Source organism: Rhyacophila brunnea, unplaced genomic scaffold, assembly GCF_057557595.1.
Source record: "Rhyacophila brunnea isolate RB1 unplaced genomic scaffold, BYU_Rbru_1.0 scaffold_17, whole genome shotgun sequence".
In the NCBI taxonomy this organism is placed as follows: Eukaryota; Metazoa; Arthropoda; class Insecta; order Trichoptera; family Rhyacophilidae; genus Rhyacophila; species Rhyacophila brunnea.
In genome coordinates this window covers 20,539,212-20,562,102 of record NW_028232827.1, presented here as the reverse complement: position 1 = coordinate 20,562,102, position 22,891 = coordinate 20,539,212, and the positions used below count along the sequence as shown (strand labels likewise).

The window sequence follows — 22,891 nt, the reverse complement described above, 5'->3', positions numbered from 1 at the left end:
GTTTTATACGCAACGAATATTATTGCACAACAATAAGTTGCGAGGTTAATTTTCGCCGTTAGAGGCGGATTTCTCTGTTTCACCATTGTTTTTATATCGCGCGGAAATATTCGCTGCGTGTGAAATGGGGTTAACCTAACAACAAGATGCTGATGTTCCTTACTTATTAGAACAATGATTTCTAGGTACAATAAAATAATTAATTATATGTTCATATTTGTAAATCAATACTTCTGCCAGTGTATTATATAAACAAGTAAGTACATGTTATATAATACGTCATATAGGTAAGTAGAAAATGTTACCCCTATTCAATTCAGAGCTTTCGACGGTTAAGCTTCAATGTACGAAATACTGACCGCTACCTACTACCGGTTGCTTGCTGGTCAAATCAAGCTTTAGAGTTTACGGTCTGTAAGCTTTCCACAATCTTCGCATCTGGTTGCGTGGAGTCTAGATTAATTCAGTATGCGTACTATAGCTTTATAAAAAGGCAACACATTAAAACTGTTTACATCGCGAATGGTTAATATTATAGCTAATGGTAAAAATAGTAAAATTTACTTTTGATTCTATGAATACCAACAATTGTACGTAATAATTATTTTAACTGACGAAATTAACCAAAAATAATATCAAAACACCTTAAACATTGTAAATTAATTTTGTTAAGCTATGATAATTCTTGAAATATGATAATTTATATTAAATTACTCAGATATGTACTTACTACATTTTTCATAGTATACAATACAGTTAGCAATACCTTGAAATATTTATATCAATTAGCAAAATGTCTATAAACAGGTGTAAAATGTTTTTTTTTTGTACATATCGGTTGACTTTGTTCTTTTAAGTTTAGCTTTCCCAAAGTGGGCGCCTGAATAAAAGCAAGTGCAAGTACGTTAAAATTAAAAGTTAGAGAGATACAGATGTCGGCTAAGTAATAATCAAGGTAAGTATTACATTGGTACCTTGACTACTTGCTAAATTTGTTGTTATTAGTTGATACGAGTTCGAGTCACGTCGAGCGTCATAAAAAGATTACTAAAAAAATAGTTTATAAAATTTAACTATTATTTCTTTTTAATAAAATATATTTTTAAATTTACAGATCGTTGTTTTATGTCGAAAGTAGCATCCTAAAATTTTTTTTTAACATAATATACACAGCTCTACAATATGTTGATATGCTGCAGGTAGTAGTGGCGTACGATGACTTTTGATTATATGGGTGCTGTTTGCAGCATATTAACTACGTAGGGTTTTATAACTACTCGAATTTTGGTAAATGGCCGATTGTAATGTAGTTTGTGGTATTGCAGCATGGTAGCTTGGTAAAATTCACTTTAAGATTACGGAAAACAAACAGTTACATTGATTACAAATATGTATGAAAATGGATTAAAGAAAATGTATTGCAATTTACAACCAGAAAAGTTTCCATATTTAAATAATATAATATAATTATACTAGCTGACCCGGCAAACGTTGTTCTGCCATATAAATTATTTCTAGTGAATATTTTGGTTGCTAAATAAAAAATAACGAATGTATCGTAAGTGTGTTGGGATGGGATATATGACAGAAAGAGGAATAGAGCGCTGTAGACGATGACCGCCGATAAAAACAAAAAAACATCAACCATTCATTTTCTCAATTCAAAATGAGTAATGATGTTCATAATGAATGAATTACCTGTGACAGGATCTCGTTGTTTAATGTTTATGCAATATCCGTCTTGTCCCTTCCAGAAAATTAGCGGATATTGGAGAGCGTCGTATGAACGGTTTGTGTCAGCGATGAACTCCAGATTATTGTTTCTTCTTCGAATCACGATTTCTCGCGTCGATGTGCGGTCGCCAACCATGATTCCAGCAATGTCGTCAACAACAGTCGCATTGAATCGACGTATGTGATCTCCAGCTGGTGTTTTATCAGGATTGATAACAATAGCGTGATTGTCACTTTGCAATTCGTGCATGTGTGCTTTGAAGAATTTCAATAATTCATTGTGCTCATTCAACAGGGCGTCCAGTTCGCCGACGATGCGCCTGGCATTAGGCGAATTGAGGCTATTGTAGCCGCAACGTGCATCTACATGATTGATGTCCTCACCGCCGCGCCCATGAAGTAGATTTGTAAAAATGTATGTGGTTCGTTTGGCATTAGCAGCAATGAACCTACTTTGTGGTATACTTGACCTTTGATTTTGAACGTAGAATGGAATTGTTGACCATTTGCCGCAGTATTGTGAACTATTTCTGTTGCTCCGGACGAAGTCATTTGGAAGCATGAATTGAATGTGCGAATGGACTTCAGGAACAGGTTTGAATCTGGAACCGTGCCAATGAGCAAGCTGTTCAATGGTTCTGGTGGTATCTCAATTTCTGGTAGTTGCACTTTTCCTGATGCGCAACACATCCCGGCTGACTCATGTTTGAATTTGAGCGCATGACAATGGGGACATTCTTTGTCCATAGCACCAATCAGCACTTTCGGATGAGCGGAATATTCAATATCTGGCTCGTACTCGAATGCGAGACGAAGGAACGAAGCGGATGTAAATGTTCGATGTACTTGTTGGCGTTGTCGGTCATTTGCTCTGCGTGTGTTAACTACGAACCGGCGCGTGTCGTTGTTGATTTCGTTCAGCTCGTGCCTCTTGTGATTGAGATGCACGCAATTGCGACATGCTTACACGCACGTTTTTGTTATCTTGTTGGATTTGTTCGTCTGTTCTTTCTACTCTACTATTTCGCATGTTTGTTGCTTTATTCGTTCCACGGCCCAAATGGCCCCCCTTGCGTCTTGCTGGCATTGTGCACTGTAATACATGCACATAAAAATAGATAAATTAAAATAAATCGTACAAAATTTTGCACGCACTGCGTTGTGATTTGCCGAATGAAATGTCAAAATGACGCGACGCTTTTCTTGAATTCTTCTCGGACGTAGTGCCATCTGTCATTCAACCACATAAATAATTTCGTTCTGTTTGAAATACGAACGACGGTTAAATTTGTTCATACAAAAATAATAAAATCGCGATTAAAAAATGGGAGGATGGGGGTAGGAAAGTAAAAATTTGAGGTTATAGGTATTTTTTTATGCCAAATAATAAAAAAAATACAAAAAAAAAAAATGTCAAAAAAATAAAAGAAAATTTTTCTGGATAGAGATACCCTAATCACCTAGCGGTATGAAATATACTTGTTGACCTATTCTCATACCTAACAAATATACATAACAAAAATCATAAAAATCGGTCGAGCCATTTCGGAGGAGTTCGACCACAAACATCGTGACACGAGATTTTTATATATTAGATTATATTAACTAAGCCTAACAAAATAGCAAGTAAGAAGAACATAAAATATTAAGAAGTTACATAAAAATAAAAAAATGAGGAAGAATATTGAATAATTATAGACAAAAAAGTATTTTTTTTTAAATATACAAGTATATCATATAATATATAATACGTGTGCTAAGAATTATTGAAACTTATACATATGAGTAATCTAAGATATAAAAGAAAGAGAGAATAATAAGAAAGGGAAATACACACATTTAAAATTCGATCAATGTTTGGAGATAGCGCGTTTATATACTATATCGTATATATTATCGTATACCATTGCAATTGCAATTTATCGGTAATTATTGAAGATGCTCAAAATCTATAGCATCTATAGAGTACGTGTCACTGGTAGGTAGGTATCAATTATTTAAAATAATAAATAACATCTACTTATATTTTTTTTTATAAAGATTATTTTAATATTCCTAAAAGTAATAATGCACAATGTATTAATGGACAGTGGTCACCGTTTACATACATGTTGCAAGGGTCTGAATAATGCAATAAATCAAATTGGTCAAAGTCAATTATTAGCGGTTTGACGGTAAGTGCAGTCAATACTCAACTACATTAATGCCATAATAAATTAATTTGACAAGCAACGAAGTACCTCAAATATGCGGTAAGTGCAGTGGCGTAGCTTGCGAATGTAGAATTATTTTATTCCTCCGGAAAAAAACATTGTATAAGCATACAATTTAAAAAAAATACGAAGTGCTCTGAGTAAATGAGACTGAAGCGATTTGAATAGAATTAAAAATAAAAGTTTGCCTTTGAATCAGAATGAATTCACTCTCAGGCTCGTTGATTTTTTTGACGAAAATAATAAATTGATACCGTGTAAAATGGGTCTAGGACGATTTGGCACCGGGACAGCTGGACGCAACGGAATTTTAAAATAAATAGACGTTAAGTACTTATAGGTACTTAAAAAAATATTTATTATTATTATTTATATTTAAATGATTATATTATGATTTAATAGTTGGTGAGAATGTAAATATGCAGACGTAAATAATAATTTAATCGTGCATATGTTTAAGTTCCAACGAAAAAAGAGTTTTATTATTTTATATAAAGCCTTAGGCATGGTAATTCTTAATCCGCAATAAAAAATACATTATGTTAAGAGTAAAATGAATTAAAACTACTAAGTAGTAGATAGAAACTGATTAAAATACCTCGTCTACGTTCTGTATACGTGTCTACGATAGTGCGGCGTCCCATTGTCTGGAGTCCAGTTGTCCCATTCTCGTGTAAAATAGCTTAAATAAAGCAGGAACAAATCAAATCCCCTAGTTTAGGCCATATACGGCATTAAAATGCCGCACAAATTACGTTTTAATTGAATTTAATAATGCCATTTCTCGCCATTTGATAGAAATAGAAAGGTTTTTTCAATTAATGCCACCATTTACCATAATACAATGATTATAAGAAAATTCAATGAATTGCGCACTTTGGCATGGTAAATAGATATATTTCAATTGCAAAATGTCAAATTTAACCATGAATTAGTATTCAGCACTATAAAATACGTGTCCAAATTGAAAACCAATCAAATCAGACGGTTATTATAGACAGTTTAATTTATTCCCACCATTTCTGAATTTAAGGGCGCATAGATAAATTTTCAAGCGGCTCTATATCTAAAAATTACCCTTAGGATAATATCGTCTCTGTTCTGGCAGAACACACTAACTGGAGAATACTAGTTTTGAGTAATTTGACTTTGAAGTTGTTAAAATGTTTGAAATGGTCTATCATGTGAGTTTATTAAGTAATCGTAAAAAGGATGACTTTAAAATAAAGACTGTTTATTTATTAAGAAGATTTTCAGACGGTAAAGTTTGAAATAAGGAACATTTTGGTATAACTAAATCAATATGTATTTTTTTCGAATTAGTGTCTTCTGCCAGAACAGTGACGATATGCTTATTCATAATGAAAAATTACACAATTTTTAGACTATTTCTTCATTCTATATTCCATTTGTTTCCGTATGAAGTCACTGAGATGAAGTCACTATTTATTGCTTGTACATACATCGTCGTATAAATAGAAAGCATCCATGTAGTATAATACCGAATGAATGAATCTACGGACAAGAATTTACTAGGTTCATACCTATTTATAGTAAAATATCAAAAATTTGAATTTAAATTTAGAGAAGAAAATCTCGGTTAATATTACAATAAATATTACGTAACAATTTCATAAGTTTTAATAACCGGCTGATTTGTAGATTAGAGTTATGCGAAGAAACTTCGAAATGTAATTATTAACGAACAAGTTTGTACATTTTAAATCGTGCAAACTTCCCAAAGGTATTGATTTTGGTGTGTAAAAGAAATCTTCATCTTCTTATTCGTCTTATAGAATATAGACCGTCTCTTGTAAGTCTGTTTTATTAATTTTTTTTTTCAAAGTTGAGTTGCAGTTATCTTTTGGGTGGTCTACCGGTAGGCTGACGGACGACAAGTTTTACTTATATCACGATGTGTGAGCTTCCATTTTAATTTATACTTTCCAACTATTTATTAAAGAATCATTAATTTCATCTTTCCATATGACCACATATTCAATAATTATTATAGTATGATTTCTAAAAGTTTTCGCATCAATGAATTTGAGTGTTTATATTTGTTTCTATATTGTTCTGGCCTGAATTCCATATATTATAATTGCTATTATGTAGGTACATTAATATATATTGTGAAGATTTTTATCGTTGATGACGATCACTGGCAATTTAACATAATTGAGTTTGAAAGTTTCTGAAGAGTGACTATTAATTTTATTGTTGAAAATAGTACGTGCTACATCTTTAAGTACATCAAATGTACGGTATATACCACGCGATCATGAGACGCTATTGTAAGTTGTGTTGGGGCTGTTCCAGTTTACGTGATTTCTGTTCTGACCGAATTTATTATGCTCAAGCTTTCATGTGATGCTTTCGGTCGAGAGTTGATAATTTTTCACTCGTAGAAACCAAATTCGCAATGACTGACCGGTTCAACCAAGGATCGGACCGGCTCAAGAAGCTCATCGCTTTCAACCGGTATAATGACACACTCTTAGAGACTAATTAATTATATGCATTAACGTTACTAAAGATTGTGAATTTTATTACGTTTAAAGAAAAAATATAATATATGTTTTAAGGTACCGATCACTCAAACTTTACAGTCAAAATTATGTACTTTCATTAATTTAAATGTATAATTTGTGCATTGACAGTTAAAAATACATTTAGAATGTATAAAAACCAATGATACGGTATGAATCCAAATGCGGCAGTATAATACTAATTATTTATGGTAAGTATACAAATACTTGTTGACTTGTTGAGATCATTAAACGTTTATTGAATTATTGAAACAAATTACTATTTTATAAGGAGTAGTAACACGAATATCTTTCCTTTCACTTATCTCAAATTTAGATTTTAGACCTATGTATAGCGCACTTGCCTTGAAGGGAAACATAGAATGAAGAATAATCGCATGACTTCTTTTAATAATACATAATCGGATGTCAAATTTGTCATATATTATGTAGCAGTGAATCAGAAATTTAATCAAATGTAGTGACATCATTCTAGTGATGAATCACATTCAATGACATATATTATTTCAGTCAGATATATTATGAAGTGACGAAATAATAGATAGACTTCTCTCGTAGTTTGATAGACATCTCCTCTGTAATTTCAAAGCATTACGCCTTACCGTAGTGCGACTTAGTTAAAGTGACTTTAGTGGTAGGCACTGGCATATTGTTTCAAGAAAGTAATTATTTCATATCAATCGAATGAAAACATAGGCACACTCCAGTGTAGTAACTGGGTTTATTACTTATTTTGATTAATTTGGTCATATTTCATTTTTAAATAATTAAAAATCTGCTGAAAAATAAATATTTGCAAACCATGAAACTGCACTTTTGACCAAAACTGAGATTTTGATGACATTTTGTTATACAGCATGTTTTCTATGTTCACACAAAATTCTAAACCTATAAATAAATGCTTTGTTGTTTTTCACACAAAACAGCCAACTGTATGCCAAATTTTCAATATCGTATAGGTAAATCGTTTTACAGTGACACCCTGGGTACGGCAAATGCGGCTTGCAGTTGTAGTGGTATTGTTTGCTAGTATTGTCGCAAGCAATTCAATGCACGCGCGAACGCCTATGGTGCCACTGTAGAATGGTTTATCTATACATGGAACAACACCGCTCTTTACATAAATTTTATTTATATATAATAGGGAAGCTAAAATAGTGTATTAATTTATAGTGCAGCTTATTTATAAAACAAAAAATAATTTCCAAATGTATTTTTGGAGTTGTTAAATTCCGCTCGCTTGTTAAATTATGTTGTTTTTTCTATTCCCTGAACAATTTTCCAAAATGGAGTTATGTTCAAAACATTCTAAGTATTTTAAAAAAATGTTGTGTTCAAATATATCCTTCAACATAAATTATTACGAAAGTGAACAAAAAAGACGCCTCTGGTCTACTGATTAGGTTATCTAAAATTTATTGACTTTGCAATGCGGATTCGTTTGAAAATGATTTCAAATTTCTACTATTTGCCACGGCATTTTGCATTTTCACGGCCTATGAAAAGACAATCTATCATGTTGAACACCGGCATTATTATTATAATATTTTTTTACCATGTATGATCATAATAAGATCATATGGGCTTCCGTAGAATAGAGGGTTGTATTAATATTTTTTTTAATGAGAAATGGATGTTAGCCACTTGCTCAGCCTATTAGGACCATACTCTGACTCCAAACACAAATTGAAAAACAATATGTGTATTTTATAGACCCAGTATTCAAACCTGGGACCCCACGATATCATAAGCCGACGCGTAAGCCGCTCGGCCAGCGTGGTAGTTAATAAGATAATAAAATTGTTTATAACTGCACGCGAGTAAATGACCAGAACGTATTCTGAAACCTTCCAATAAATCTTTTTTATGATTTACTAAATCACTATTTTAAGAAACCACCACAATATATAATAATCTCGTATTCTTTAATTAATAACTATTTGTCAATACGTTTTGTTGTGTTCATACATTGTCATATTGTCATCATTTTAATTCAAAATAATGTTTTTTTTTTAATTGGAACTGCACAGAAAATCCATGTGCATTTTTTTGGCTTGAAAATTGGGAAAGTGTAAAATTATAATACACGACTATATGAAGTCTTGCTAAATTTATAATTACGCATAACTTTTCCATTACCACCGTATTTCTTAACTTATAATATTCTATTGACTTACCGAAAGCTATTTGAATATTATTATAAGTATATTGTGTTTTCGTATTACTATTAAATTAACGAAGCCGAATCAATCCAAACGTGACAGGTTACTGCTAACGAAGCTTAAAGCTCCGAGTACACAAGCAACTTTCCCGCGCTCCACATTTATCGCCGGATGAGTTCACTTTTCGAGAATATAATTATATTTTGTTTGCGTAAGCTATTATTTGGCGGAATTTTGAAACATTGAAACAAAATACGGGGCGACGTGTGGAAGAAGTCTTTCAACAAAGTGAAACAACGCATTAACTGTTACAAATTATTAACCAAAGGGTTATTTACCTACGTAGACATAATATATTTCCATAACCACATATAATGAGCATAATAAGCTCATTTCATATCGCTTATTATTTCTGTTGTCACACATAGGTATTTAGTTTTTTTTATTAAAGCTATACAACTGTTATAGCACGGTTTAACAAGGTTGATATAATTATTATCCATAATTAGTAATTAACGAGTTTATATTATTAAAATACTTTATTAGATTCAATTAATTGACAATAGTGATTCAGGTATTTAACATAACTAGCGTTATGTAGACCATACAAAAGTCCTCGTTGAATTGTAATGGCTACTAATGTAACAATTTAGATTTGATAACAAAATAGACATAGAAACTGAGTTGACACAATTTATGGTTAATTTAAATTGTAAAGTGTTTTCATTAATTAATGTATATCTAAAAGCAAAAAATATTTTATTTATAGTCAAAGATAAACTAACAATAAAAACAGTTATAAAGTGTGAAATTGTTAAAAGATAATATATTATTTTAATATCATAAAATTTTCTCTTATGCAAATATTTTTTTATTAATTCATAGTTTTAATGTGAACTAGAAATCCTTTTTATTTGTGTCAAATGGAATTTTAATATTGTGACGATTCCGAATTAGATTTGGTAGGTCACGATTGACGAGTTGTTACAGTGTCGGCTTATATTGTCGAGGATATTGGATTCAAATCTTGGGTGTGGCATAGTTCACATGTTATTTTTTAATGTGCGTTTGAACACAGTATGGATCTAATAGGTTGACAAAGTGGCTAACATGCATTTATCGTAACAATTCTGTTGATACAACCTTCACTGTGTTAAGGATCTATATTATTATTATAATTTAGGATTGAAAATGTTATACGCTAAAAAGGATTTGACTTTAAATAACATATGTTTTTCTTTCTATTATTTTTTGATTATATATGTATGTGTTACAGTGAATGTGTGAAATTGCGTATTACACGAAATTGGCAATATTTTGCCTAATTCATAAATAAGGCAACGGACTTGCATTATTCATGAATTAGACAATCTATCTGCCGAGTGCGTGAATTTGGCGGGGTATAGAATTCTTTAACTGTCAACATGACAGTAAAAAGGGTAAATTTAATACGGATGGTTTTATTAGTTATAGTTGGACATAATATAATATTATTATTATTAGGTTATGTTAGGTTAGGTTTTTTAATTTTGAATTCAACTGAATGTCTATTTTGAGGTTAGCTAACAAGGTCAACAAGCTATCAAATCATACTATCACAAACAAACAGTCGACCATAGCCTGACACCCAAGCACGAATCAAATCGCGAAAATACCTTTTAATAAAATTCTTCCGTTATCATATTATTATAGTTCTAGATTTTTTTGGGCATAGTAAATCGCCCACGGTGGCCGCGCGGCATAAGCGTTGGACTACAAAGCCGTGGGTCCCAGGTTCGAATCCTGGGTCTGGCAAGTACAAAAATTGTTTTTCAATTTGTGTGTGTCAGGGTATGGACCTAATAGGTTGAGCAAGTGGCTGACATCCATTTCTCGTAAAAAACAAAATCTGTCAATACAAACCTCCACTCCATATGATCCTATCAGGATCGGACATGGTCGAAAAAAAAAAAAAAAAAATGGATATGAACGTCATTGTAGTTATTGATTGGTATATTTTTTTATAATCAATGACGTTTGACACATTTGGTTAGTTTGATTAGTTGCAAAAAACACCAGCGGAGCGCGACCATCTATTTTGACCAATGCATAAGCATTTGACATATTTGGTTTAGTTGCAAAAAAACACCACCATAGCGCTACTATCTAATTTGCCCAATGCATGAACTAGACAGAAAAAATACTGCCGAATTCACGCACTCGGCAGATATTTTGCCTAATTCATGAATAAGGCAACGGGCTTGCATTTTTCATGGAATAGGAAAATTTTTGCCGATGTTATGTAATACGCAATTTCACACATTCGGCGTAACATATGAATTGTTATTATGGTATTAATGAAAATATTTTTAAAACTAGAAGTCGTACAAAAGCTGGAATCTGGAGTGTATGTGGTGTATCGCATATTAATAAGTAAGCAACATGGCATAAGAAAGCAAACTATTTCGAAAATTTAAAAAAAAACACGGACAAAATAAACAAATTTGCGTTAATATAATTTTGTGATGTAAGTTTGAACAGTAATCCCAGAAAACGTATGAAATTGGTATGTGAAACTTCAATTCAAGAAGCATTATTGAAGTACATAGTTAGTACACACAGCAACGTTCTAGTGAGTTTCCGGTTCCGGCAGTTGAATTGAAATCTGCTGCAATTAAATTTTAGTTTATTATACCTACCTAATCATTGTTTACTAGTTGTTTAAAATCACATAATATTTTTAATTCATTTATGAAAATTTTACTGGCTTTGTATTTGTATTTTGACGTTTTTTTTTTAATAACAAATGCATTCGGAAAACCTACTTTTATATAACAAACTTTCGGCTTTAACGGACAACCTTTACCCGCAGAATAGTCCGTTATATCGAAGTTCTACTGTATTTATATACCTACACATTTTTTTTAAATATTAAAATTAAACATAATTATAATTTATATTTTATTTAAAATTAAGCATAATTATAATTAAACATAATTTAATTTTAATAAGCATTTTTTTGTTGTAGCATTTGTAGTAAACTGTTGTCGATATTTTTTTCTTTCAATGCGTTAAAACGTCATGTCAACCAGGTAGGGGTTTCCCAAAATTTTACAAACTGTTTCAAGAGTTTTGGATACCAAAAAAGGTTCCGAATCGTTTTTTTTGAAGGAAGGTTAGTTAATACATTACCTATTAACAAAAAATCTTTAATTTGAGTACTAAACTATCGAAATACCTTAATACCTTTTCAGTGTATAGTTTCACGAATTAATAATATTGTAAATAATGCATTGTGCTATTCTCTTGAAGAGAATGATACGTGATAATGGCATATGATATGAAAACACGACACGCTCACTTAGTCAATATAATAAACAAGGTAACGAAGACATTACATGTCTTCGTGTCACGTATTCTGGATGTAGCAAAGCAGCCACAGAGATAGCAGGCAGTGTTTATAATCAAGCTTTTATGCCTGTCATTCCTGCAGGAAATGGAATTTGAACGATTCTCTCTCTTGCTGCATATTTACATTTTACAAAATGTGTACGATTTCAAATAAATTACACTTCACTTGCGGCGTATTGCAAGTGCAATTTGAGTTGCCTAGAGTCATAACTCACATATTCCAAAAATATAGTTGTGAGATAATCGCAAAAAACCACCAGAGTACTGTTTTTTGTAATTAGAAGAAATAATTACAAGATAAAAAGAACTTTTTATATACAACAATTTAAATTTTCTGTTGAATTATTATGCTCAATATGCTCAAACTTGTACTTGATATGAAGTAAATAAAAAACATACAAACAAACAAATATAGAATACAGAAATGTCATTTTGATTTCCATAGTAACGCACGTATATATTAATAATTTAGTTGCTAGGACCACCTCTTTAGCAACCAATAACAGTGGATTGGATTACGGATGTCTTACGAAATAACTTTTCATACAAAACAGAATTAACTGAAAATGAATTCAATTCTACTTAAAAATGGCTAAAAGTATTAAAAGAATGCATTGGTAATGGCAAACAATCACCGGACAAACAAGAATACGAGCCAATAAAAACGTTGTAAAATATTGAACTACCTTGAATGGTAATCAGCGAGTGAGTCGATTTACATTTTTTTTTTAAATATATATATAATAGTATTACGGTTGCAGACACACAGCACGATAATATGAGAAATAGAGCTCCCTAATTGGTTATAAAGGTCTTTGTGACAGAACTCACATTATTTATTGAAAAATGTGAGTTATCACACCAACAGTCAACAAGTTTTAAAGTAATACCCAACTATTTTTCTTTAGATGGATTAAATGCCATTAGAATTTCTTGCCAAAATTGAAAAATGTCAGTTATGAGTTATGACTCCAAGCGACTAAATTATCTTAACTGCATCAAAATTTAATTCTGGCGATTACGTGTAATTTGCACGTATTGCAGTTCACTGGAACTTGATAATTGTTATAAAAATGTGAAAAAGTTAAAATTTTTGTCTATATCCTTTTTCACGATAATTATGAAGGACTCTTTAATTTTCCACTCTACAACACTTAAGTGTATATATTTTAGACTCGTAAATTTATTTTGTTTCTTTAACGAAGTAAATTAATATAGATACCACTTGGCTTATTTCCATTTATTTTAATTAAAATATAATTTTAGCCGTAGGGTATGATAACAATTTTTCAAAATGCAGAGAAAAGAAAATTTTTGTATTTTAATATTTTTAACCGACAGTTAAGCAGAGTCAAGTGTTTCGGGACACAACGAAGGTATAATATAAAGTTACGTAGTCATAGAACGGAGCTCAAAAGAGGCCAAATTTCCATTAGCACCAATTATAAAAGAGATCTCAATTAAAATGGTTTGAAGAATGGGCCGCCGACGGGATTTTATTATGGAGGGAATATTTTCTATGGTGGGTCTACGTAGATAACGGTTTAACAAAACCACCGTTGGCAGACTCAAATAAAACTTTACAAATTACACTTAGCCCGGTAGTCCTGCAGTAAATTGTATGAAATTCTTACATGTATATATGAATTTAATGGTGATTATATAGAATAAAACACATATTAATCCAAGGAAGGTAATACCGGACACAAACGATATCAATGAAAGAGTTCACAAGTATTATAAAATCCATAATATAATAATTTATTATTTGTTTTTACAGCGGTTGGAGAGAACGGGGGGTAAAATCTAAATATCCGGGTACATTCTACAAACCTATACACTCTACACTTTGAGTTTAGCGATAAAAAATTAAGTATAATATAACATAATAATTGAGCTAGTGTAAGTATTTATTATAATATTATCATTTTAATCAACACTAAACGAAATTGCCCGCAGGTGATATTTTGTTCATAGAAAGTTAACTTTATGAGAAAAACGAATAAAAAAACAGTTTTACTAGATTACGAGAAGAAATAAGATAACAATGGTTGAAAGCGCTGATCAATAAATTCTAATGACGTATACTTACTGCATGACGTTCCGACGAAAAAGTAATATTATTCCATTCAGCTGAATAATTTGTATGTTTGTCTCCTTGTGTGCACGCCTGATTCTAAGCAAATCATGACCACGATTTTATAGGTATAATTAAAATCATAGTGACGTGGCCAAAGACAGAGTTGTGTAAAAAAGGTGCTTAATGATTAATAAATCCTAAGAATCCCTCCTTCATCATGCAGCGGTGTTACAAAAGCGATCCATACACTGCAGATCTCACATGGCGGGTAGCGCGAGACGTAGCGATGGACCGAGTGAAGTGGCGCAAACTTGTGTTTATCCTATACTCCTACACTGGGACGTGACAAGTCGAAGTAAGTAAGTAATAAATCCTCTCAAAGTGTAGTTTTAGTTTTGACTCTATTGAGGTATCCGTAGCACGTGTTTGAGACCAAGCCATGGCCATCATCGCTTTTTAACATTAGATTTGACGAGTCGCTGCGTGGTTTGTGTTCTTATCTCTTTATTAGTCTTAACTCGGTGGCACAATCGTCTCGACTGGGACACGGTCACATATCGAAAACGTCAACAATGTTGCAATTCTTTTCCATGCACACAAGAGTGACCATGTCGGGACAATGCGGTCGAGCGACTAGACGAAACGAATAAAAAAGCAGTGCCGATGCAACATTTTGCTATTATACCTGCAGATGGGCCGCGGGTAAGTGAAATTTGGTACAAATACTAATTGGCATCATTGCCCATGTCAATTCTATGGAATGTAAATAATTTTACAAGTAGTTTTTTAAGTACATAGTTCAATTAAATTTAAATACAATTTTTAGATATAAGCAATATGGCAACATTCGTCACGCGATAATTGCACCCCTAGTTTATTGATGATTTACGTTGTCATATTTTTACTAATTTAATAAAATTACTAAATCAACAATGACATATTTTTAGACTGTGGTAAGGTATCCATAATACATGAAATAGTATAGTAAATAATTTTGAATGTGGAACGTCTGTTGTGATACGCGCCATTGTATTAATATCTACGTGGGACTAAGTTTAGTTTTCAATTCAGTCGGCGAAGTTTTACCAGTTGTGTGTTTGAAAGGTATATTATTATTTCGTCTATGGTCGGCTGAAATAATAATAATTATTCGCTAACAAGATCGCGTCGGATTAATTATTGTTATTCTGAATTATTGGAAATCTACTACGAAACGATATTTCTATTATATTTTATTTCCACTGAAGGGCTCTGTGTTGTCTTATTAATATTGGAATGGGATTTGTTTGGTATTAATTGTTTTTTTTTGTCTTCTACTCCTAGATAACAATATTCTTGTTTATTATAAATATAACAAACGTAGGCGTGGGTTGGTTTATGATAGATCAATAAAAAAATTGTGCGTATTGGTAGTCATAGTGATAATGAAGTATTCACAAACTATCTACATGATTATTTATTACAAAATAACATGACTGGCTATGTTTAAAACTGTAAATTCAATCTTTGATTGTCCCGAGTAGGGATTTCAATCCTGGGATCCCGAGCTATTTTCGATACCTAAATATTCCCGGGATTGATAAACATAATCCCGAAGCTTTCAGGATTGATTTTTTATCAATTTTTATGGAAAATAAAATAAAAACGAAAATATAACGGAAAAATACTTTTAATAAAAAATAACTACATTAGAAATAAACTGAGTTTGAATGAAGTTTGATTTATACCCATGTGTAAGTTGCCGATTCATTTTATTTTTTCACATGAATTAATAAAAATTAGAAAGATTGGAAAAAAACAATGCTTAGCAGTATTAACAAAGTAATTCTACCATGAACTCATACGTTTTACAGCAGTTTCATATTTGACTGACTAATTAGATTTATGAAGCGGAAAAGCCATAAGTACACCATGATTTGCTTTACTATTTTATATCTCGCTAACGTCTTTACTATCAGAAATAGCAATGTCATATTAAATTCACATTATTATTTATATTACAATATTATTTACTCCATTAAACTTATGTATTTCCAAGATTGAACGTATACAATATTAACAATAAATGTTTTAAATAGTATAAATTATACTAGATTTATTTTTGACCGATTTTATTAATGTTATTTGTAAATATATTTTTTTTTATATTAACATTGGAAAAAAATGCCAATCCCGGGATTGTCAAATTGTATCCCGAAATCCCGGGATCAGAATTTTGGCTCGGGATTGGATTCCCTAGTCTCGAGTATGATCCAATTTCATGTCTCCACTAGGTATATGAAAAATTGTAACTCTTTTCTTGATGATTTATAAAACCAACTTTCGTGGAGTTGCTGCCAAATATAAGTCGATAATTTAGATATTTAGAGTTAACAACGGATTATATGCATATGTTTAAATATGTATGTTAGAAAAAAATCGAGATCATCTTGATATATGGAACATGCTCATAAAGCACAAAGAAATTAGCATAATACCTGATTTTCGAGGGCATGTCAAACTTTCAAATTGCAATAACTCCATAACCTTAATTCGGGATTTATCAACTTTTGGCAGTAGTCCCACAATATTTATTCTTCTACAATGCTTATTTAGTCTCTTCCGCATAGGTTGTCTATTGACATGTTAAATATCTTCGTTCGGGTACTCACGCATTACATTAGATGTTTTTTTGTGTACCTTCTTTTTATATACCTATGCTGATTTTATTTTTGATGTACTTTTTATTAGAACGTTTTTCATAGCTCGTATTCTTATTTGTCCGGTACAATTCTTACAATCGATTTTTAACTAACTTCCCGACTAGCTAGACATTTGAAACTTTTAGAATGTATCAGAACACGATGCCAGTGCATTTTTGATACCTTTAGCCATCTTTAAGTAGAATTGAATTTATTTTCAGTTAATTCTGCTTTGTATGAAAAGTTATTTCGACACCATTATTGGTTGCTAGTCTGGGGTCCTAGCAACTAAATTATTAATATAATATACGTGCATTACTATGGAAAGCAATATGACATGTCAAAATGACATTTCAGTATTATTTCTATCAAGTAAATTTTTTTTGATCGCTTATGCTAGTCAAGTCAAGATTATATGATTCAACAGAAAATATAAAAACGTTGTATATAAAAAGTTGTTTTTATCTTGTAATTATTTATTTATAATTTAATGGAAATTTTTATTTTATGATATATCAGGCATGTCTTACTTCAAGTAGGCTACGAATTTTGTTAAATCACTACCGTTATTTGACTTTTTTCGATATTTTTTAACATTAATAATTGATGCACTCCAAAAATAATCAATTTACTAAAAATTGTTTCTTTCTGGTAGCAATTAAAAAGGTTACCTTAAGATGGCTGACTTCAGATAAAAGAAGGCACACAAAAACTAGAAATATCTTTAGCATTTTACTAAACAAGTAACGAACAGGTTATTTATATTCTTATTTATGGAGTAAAAATGATATCTACAATTAATATTGCTTATATTATGTTCCTCGCTTAGAATCTCTCTGAACATGTAATTTTATGATTAATCGTTAAGAGAAATCTTTTTACACACATTTAAAATAAATTATATTATGTAAGCGAGTAGGTGGTTTGAAAGCCATTACTCTAAAGACGACATTCGGGAAAATATTCTCACAATCTGGGCTGACATTTCCGCGATGCAGAATGAAAAAGAAGAAAATGCATCGCTGAAAAATCGGTGAGACTTGAGGCGTGCTCAGAAAACCAACCAGAAAATCGTCAAAAGATTTTTCAAATTAAAAATGTCCTCGCATTTTAAGATGTACGTGAGAATCGGTATATAGGATAATATTCTATGAATTTAATTTCATTTTGAATACAGTGAAAAATTTAAATTCCTTTGTTGAATACGCATTTGTAGGTAAATGGCGAAGAACAAGTCATAGAAAATAAAAGAAAATATTAATAGATTGGTGGTGATGTAATTCAAAATTATGCTTATGACAAATGAATATAAATTATTGTTTTAAAAATTCTAGTTGAAAACCTGTTCTCTTTACTTACTATATTACTTTATTTACTATTTCTAAAACAACTATTTAGTTCTATTGATACAAATATAGCAGTAGGGCGTCGATCGTAAAAAGCACTAACACATCTTAATTTATTAAAATACGCGTGAAATAGTTATCATTTATAATAAATTAGAAAATAAAGTGTCTGATAGGATACGCTTTAATCATGTTTGGAAAATGCATGATTTTGTCAAGATGCTTAAAATGACTAAACCCAGTTTACGGAAAATTGATCACATTTTATGATATTTAAATTCTTTTGGCTATAAACTAAAATTAATCAAAAGTTTAAAGAAAGGACTTATTCGTTTTATCAAACAATATAAAATTTGTAGCGAAAGTGTATAATATAAACAAAACATAATATTAATTATTGTTTTTTTTTGTCATTATTGCCCTTCAATATCGCAGTGATTAGGTAACAATTGAATCTACCCGTGCGTACAATTTATTGTATATTACTCACAATACCGTTACGATGGCAACATCGCTCTTAAGGGGATGTTTATACCAGCAGAGGCACCTAGCGGAAAAATATGAAGCTTAAAATTTGATATATAAAATATAATGTAATAACAAGATGTGGTTCTGTGACAAATTCACATTTTATAACATTTTTATTACAATAATTGTTAGTTTGTTTATCTTTGTCTTAAAAAAATATTTTTTTTTAATGTTTTCAGATAGCTACGTATTTATTAATTATTACAGTTGAAATTGTAAATTATCAAAAAAATGTCTCAAATTGCAAGCTTTGTATTTTTCCACTAGGTGCCTCTGCTGGTATAAACATCTCTCTTAAGCTTGCACTTAGAACGGGGCTTCCTTCGTACGCCCTGAGGCAACACCACAATCTTCAAATACTTTTACTCGCTGCCTTTTTCAGTCACAGTCACGTCCCGACTCGCTACATTTTTTTCGATTCAAATAAAATCTTTTTTATATAAATTATAAGGTAAAACAAAAATAAGCTATACACTATTATAACTATTTTTTGCTTTGTTTTTTTTTTCTACCTTATTTTTTCTCTAACTGATTACTTGTAATTTTTATTCTAAATGTCATGTTGTGTACGTCCTGAGTTAATAATTTATTATGTACTCAACGTGTCTTTTTTAAATAAATAAATAAATAAATGGTTGTTATCTTAATATATTATTAAATAGTTACTAACCGTTTTCTGGACATCCAGGATCTGTAGCTCTCGGCGATGTTCCGCTCCCGTTCTCCGAAGGCACCGCTTCATCTTCCGCATCGGAGCTATCAGCATCCAGAATATTCCGATCCGCGTACTTATTAATCGGAACTATTATCTCCGCGTACGATGCCCTGTCACCGCCGCCATTTTGCTGGTACCCCGCCGGCGAATTACCTCCATTAGCCCTCCTTTCAAATTCACCATTACTATCATTATTTACATTTAAATTTTCGATATCATTAATATTTTCATTATCAATCTCATTAATGGCACTGCAACTAGATCTATCCGCGAAACTTGATCTACTACTTTGTCTATTACTCAGTGATAATCTTGCACTTCTACTTGTTCCAGGTATGGAATCTCTGTCTAAATGATAATTATTGGCATCGTTTGATGTACCGTTGATGTTTTTTTCGAGCGAACTATTTCTGCTAATTGTCGATGTGTTATTTGCTACTGGTTTTGCTTCCGTTGAATTTGACAGGGTGTTTCCGAAGTTGATTTTTCGGTCTAGCGCAAGGGAGGCTTTTTTCTCGCTGTCTAAGTATGATGAAGAGCTGGTGTAGTATTTCGAGTTTTGGGGTCTCAAAGGAGAGCCCCCTGGACGGCTGATTCCATCCGATATTGTGAGGGGGGTCGAGGCGTCGGTTGCGGGGGTTATTAGGGGATCCGCTGGCTCAGGCCTGTCGATGGACAGGTCGCAGTCGGCCCGAGACGCCACTTGCAGATTGTCGTCGACCATTTTTCGCAGTTTCGCCTGAAACAAAAAATGAAAATATTAATGAGATTGCATAATATTTAAAAAGTATTTTTTTCAATTTTTTTAACACAAGTAGTGCTATATCATAATAGATCAAAGTTTGCTCAGTCAAAACCTAATCTTCCTGTACAATATTGAGACATAGATCATAAATTTAAAAGAAACTATTATCATCACTAACCAGCGCATCTATTCTATACACAAAACTCCTTTCGGACGCTATCTAGGTAAAAAAGTATCCAAGTATTAGCACTTATTATAACAATTAAAATATGTTAGTTGTAATTATTACAATAAGTGCTATGTTTTAACAGCACTTCTCTTGGCTGTGATAATTTTAAGAGTAAGATAGACAGTTTTGATAGTTCAGACGGCTAACTTCTTGTAATTGTTACAATAAGTGTTAATATTTCAATACTTTCTAACCCTAGTTAGCTGCCGTAAATGCCGAAAGCAGTCTTGCGCAGGGATTATAACATTCAACTGATTGTTTTGCTTCTTCCACAGATATGTGTGCCGCAAGTCGGCGACGATTGACACGGTCACTACAGTCGGGAACAACACAACAAATGCGTATCTTTTGATGATTTTTCCTACCCCCATAAAGCTGATTATGTAATATAATATCCCTACACTGTTCTTGGTTCCTAGCTATTCACTGCTATGTACATTAACCGAACTTTTTGTCTATCCAGGGGGTTTTAGAGCATCCCTGTGGTCGTTTAGTGCTCCTCGGATACAACTGTTACTGGACGTAGGCATTTGTAAGCGAGGTGTTTAGCCAATTGCTTGGCTACCTCTATGATATCGCATACTTGTCAGTCTTCTTATGCTTTGGTTTATTTTGTGGTCTTTTCGCGTTATACTAAAAATGCAAATTTTCATGCGACTTGTGGACTTTTCTTACATTGAGAGCCCATATTTTGTACGCATACTTGAATACTGGTAGTATATATTATTTGAATACTTGACACAGTGAGAGTCACTTTTAAAAAGTCTATTTAAACGAATATGTACAGTAAATTAAATTATATTATGGGTATTAAATTTTTCGTCACGTTTTGCTATTTAATTAGACACCAGCGTAATAGTGAATAAAATAATAAATGTATCATTGTATAACATTGAAAATAATATAATACTCACCACGATTAACAATCTATACGTAACATTATGACTGTGACTGTACATACAATAATTAGTAATAGTGAAAGCTTATGATTTTATACTGTTTTCTCATTGATCTGTATATGCTTCAGTATTTCAACAAAAATATCATGTTGCCCTTTCTATATATTTGATAGATTATTGGCTGTAGTATCCCTAGCGTCAGACTATAAAAGGATGATCGCAACGCCTTTGCAAGTTAATTTGAAAACATCTGTTTAATTTTATATTTCATTGATAATTTTGATTTTAAATAATCAATACGTATCTAATAAAAAGGTTTATATTTTGTTTAAAAATAAACTTACAATTTAGAATAAGACTACGTACATAAAATATGCATTTTTGTAAGGATGATTAGTATATTGTATTTTATATATTTTTCACTAAAATGTAGTTTTAAAGGTCTTTAGAAGATGACAAAATCTTTTTTGAAAAATTCATAATTTAAATATGTCTTGTTTCTAATTTTAAAATCATAGATTTTTTCAGAAAATATGAATGAATCCTTTTTACTTATATCGATTCGAGCTTTGGTGTTGTGACTGCATCAAATTTCAATTTGTTATAAATAAAAACACATTTTTTTTAAAATAAAAATCGATGTTTTATGAATTTCAAAAAAATTATTAATAGTACGAAATTTAAAAAAACTATTTTGCCACCCTTTAAAAAAACTCAAACTACGAGTACATATCCATAAAATTCGATGTACTAATAAAACTGGATTTCCAAAAAACGTGTGTTTAATAAAGTTTTTTTAATTCGTGAGTTTACTTTTTGACTAAAAATGATAAAAGAATATGAGAATATTCTTAGATGCGTATTGATTTTTTAAAATGAAAGTTATCAATAAATTTTATTAAATTGCAAATTATGCTAAAAACGTTACTCCCAGTACCTAATTGAAATTATCAAAATGGTTAGAGACAGATTATGTATTTCAAAGGCCATGTTTTACCACATATAGATAGCGTAATGTGTATTGTACCTAAGTAAAAATTTATTAACAAAGTGATCATTAATTATTATCACAAAGATAACGTCAAAGCCTCTTATTCTATAAATCCATAACAAAATCTTACAATGTAAGATATTCAGTACGTTTGTATAAGATTACTTAATACATCAATTATTTGTCTCCATGAATAGGTTAAATAATATTTTAATAATATTTCATATAAATCATACAGGCATAGGTATACTAATAAAATCGTCAGAAAAATCATTTTGTATTGTGATTTCATAGATTAACTTTAACTTTGAATGTACTTATATAATATAAATATTCTTCTACTTCTGCTGGTGTCTTCTATCGAAAGTTGGTCATCTAATTACAGTATACCAGTAGCAAAGGATGGAGGTAGGCTGTTAATATCCGACATAAATAGTGCACACTAAACTTTGTCAGGTAAACGTATTTGTTTTCATTGAACTGAGACTACAATGTGTAGATAGTGTTTATTAGTTTTTGAAATTCAATTAAATCCTGCCTAATGCAAGCCATAGTAGATATAGTCAAAAAGTATTCATTTATCTATAAAATATCTAAAATTATGCCATTAAACCATACACAACAATAGA

General features: G+C 31.3%; 1 protein-coding gene across 1 annotated transcript in view; it reads right to left on the bottom strand.

Moving 5' to 3' along the window:
* Nucleotides 1–22,891, bottom strand: part of LOC147073812 (uncharacterized) — a 548,328-nt gene that overhangs the window by 179,827 nt on the left and 345,610 nt on the right. The window contains exon 3 of the mRNA XM_085944694.1: nt 19,354–20,137. Coding sequence (XP_085800820.1) covers nt 19,354–20,137 — 784 coding nt within the window. The remainder of the gene's footprint in view (nt 1–19,353; nt 20,138–22,891) is intronic.